The 2,500-nt window shown below is 44.6% G+C and overlaps 1 protein-coding gene across 1 annotated transcript in view; it reads left to right on the plus strand.

The window, feature by feature from the left end:
- smarcc2 (SWI/SNF related, matrix associated, actin dependent regulator of chromatin, subfamily c, member 2) overlaps window positions 1-2,500 on the plus strand; it is a 26,947-nt gene that overhangs the window by 11,191 nt on the left and 13,256 nt on the right. The window contains exons 14-15 of the mRNA XM_063216246.1: window positions 432-503; window positions 1,654-1,767. Of these exons, the coding sequence (XP_063072316.1) occupies window positions 432-503; window positions 1,654-1,767 (186 nt within the window). The remainder of the gene's footprint in view (window positions 1-431; window positions 504-1,653; window positions 1,768-2,500) is intronic.

Consider the following 2,500-nt stretch of genomic DNA (forward strand, 5'->3'; position numbering starts at 1 on the left):
AGTCAGCATTTCTCCTCCCTCATATAAAGTCTCTGGTATACTGTATCCATATGCTGTAGACGCTGCTTATGGTAATGGCACCAGTATGTAATTTGTGATCGAAAGCTCTCAGCGGCAGTAAAGTGAGATGGTTTGAGGTTGGGGTTAGGGTGAGGCGAAGGGATGTCCTCCGCAGTTGCAGCACACACCCACTCATCTGTCCTTCTGTCTTCTCTGCACTCTCTTTCTGTCACACACTTTCTTTCTTTTGCTCATACCCCCCCCTCTCTCTGTCTATCTATCTGTCTCTTTCTGTCTCTCTCTCTGTCTCTCTCTCTCTCTGTCTCTCTCTCTCTATCTATCTATCTATCTCTCTCTCTCTGTCTCTCTCTCTCTCTCTCTCTCTCTGCCTGTCTGTCTGTCCTGTCTGTCTCTGTGTCTTTCCTCCTCAGTGTCCATGCCATAGAGAGGAGAGCCCTCCCTGAGTTCTTCAATGGCAAGAACAAGTCCAAGACACCTGAGATGTAAGTCGGCTCAGTGCATACAAGCACAATATTCATGATCACCACAACGATATACTATAAATGTATACTATACATTAGTGGTGTGGATCGGCACTGCCCTCACGATCCGATTCGATCACGATTCGGGAGGTAGTAGATCCGATTCGATTCGATTCTATTAGATCCAATCCGATTCGATTCAATTCTACAATGCATTGCAATGCATTACATTTCTACTGAACGCAAAGCAAATGTTCAGCCATGATGAGGAAATACAAGTAGTCAGATACTGAGCAACAATTTATTGTCTGTTTTCTGTATCAGTCTGTATCAGTCTTGCAATGTTTTGAAGTGTTTTTATTTAATTTAACATTCATTTGCTCCCGAAATATCCATGGAAGTAATTGAAACTTAAAAAAATTGCCGGATTGATTCTGAAACTTGCCGGATCTGGATCTGGATCGTCCATGCCCCGGATCGATTCGGATCGCCGAATCGATCATTGTTGACACCACTACTATACATGTATGTCAGGGATGGGCAACTTTTATGATGAGGAGGGCCACATTTTTTCATTGCCACCATCGGATGGCCACATGACCATGGATCTGACTACAATTTGCACAGTCGGAGGTGTAGTTGATTGCTCACTGACTGCCCATATTTTTTGGAAGGAATAGAATATTCTTTACTCAATAATCTATTGGGCAACAATATAATTACAACAGATAATTGTTTCAAAAAATACAGTCATGATTTTTTGAATTAGGTCTTCTGTTTTATCTATGGGCCGTATTGAGTGAGGAGGCGGGCCGCATGTGGTCCCGGGGCCTCCAGTTGTCCATCCCTTATGTATATGTATACACAAAGAAGAGTACTATGTGGTCATGGTAAGCGTTAACATATGCATACACGCATATACAGTATAGCGTTCTAATTTGGTAAGGAAAGATAACATAACATTAACTCAGAGTCAATGGCTTCTTGAAATCAAATAATTAAAAAAATATTCATGCCTTTAAATTCAATGCATTTTGACAAAGAGCTCTTGATATACAGCTTGTCCGTGTGTCACTGAAGGGCCTTTAAAGCGTGCCCTCTTGTACACCTCTGTGCCCTCTTTGAACTGTTCTCTGAAAGCCTCCTCTCCGCCCCCCCTCCTCTCCTGCAGCTACTTGGCATATCGTAACTTCATGATCGACACATATCGCCTGAACCCCCAGGAGTATTTGACCTCCACGGCTTGCCGCAGGAATCTGGCTGGAGACGTGTGCGCCATCATGAGGTAAGAATGAGGCACTGCAGGACGTGTCTTTAGTGCTACTGGTCTGGGCCAGGTTGCTAGCCATAGTTGCTAACTAAGTTAGCTACTTTGCTGTTTGCCAAGCAATTTCCCATTGGCAACGACCCAAGTTGCTAACTGGCTAGCAACTATGCTTTCGGGAAACACAACCCTGATGTCACGGACACTAGGCCAGACTTCGCGCATGCCTTTGGTGATAGACATCACTGAGACTACTAGACTTAGCTTATGCATGCATGGTCTTTACACACTGTTGTCTATTATGTTGTAGCCCCACCATGCACACCGTTCCACCAGTGGAACACTGTAAGGGCTTCCACACACCGGCTCCGACAAAGTGCTGAGCACTTCTGGACAAAAGTTCGATTTCATTGTTTTCAATAGAACAACGCACACTGGCGCCAATGTCCGCGGACATTCGCCGATGTCGGATAGCAATTAGAGACAAGTTCTATTTTGTCGGCGCCGCCCATTGACTATCAATGCTATGTTCGCCTGAAATTTGGTTTGGGGGTCCGAATTCTCTCGGGAGCAAAAGTGCGCCGCAGTGCTGTCGGAGCCAATGTGCGGCCGGCCTAATAGTCATTGAAAAGTTAACTACCATAGTACTACACCACTAAGACATATCACAGGGCCGTTAGTAATGCATTACGACTTGGTCATTGCCATTCTGCTAACAGGAGATTTATAACGCTATGTCGTAATGGGCTAATAA

The sequence above is a fragment of the Engraulis encrasicolus genome, chromosome 14 (assembly GCF_034702125.1).
Source record: "Engraulis encrasicolus isolate BLACKSEA-1 chromosome 14, IST_EnEncr_1.0, whole genome shotgun sequence".
NCBI classification, from domain to species: Eukaryota; Metazoa; Chordata; class Actinopteri; order Clupeiformes; family Engraulidae; genus Engraulis; species Engraulis encrasicolus.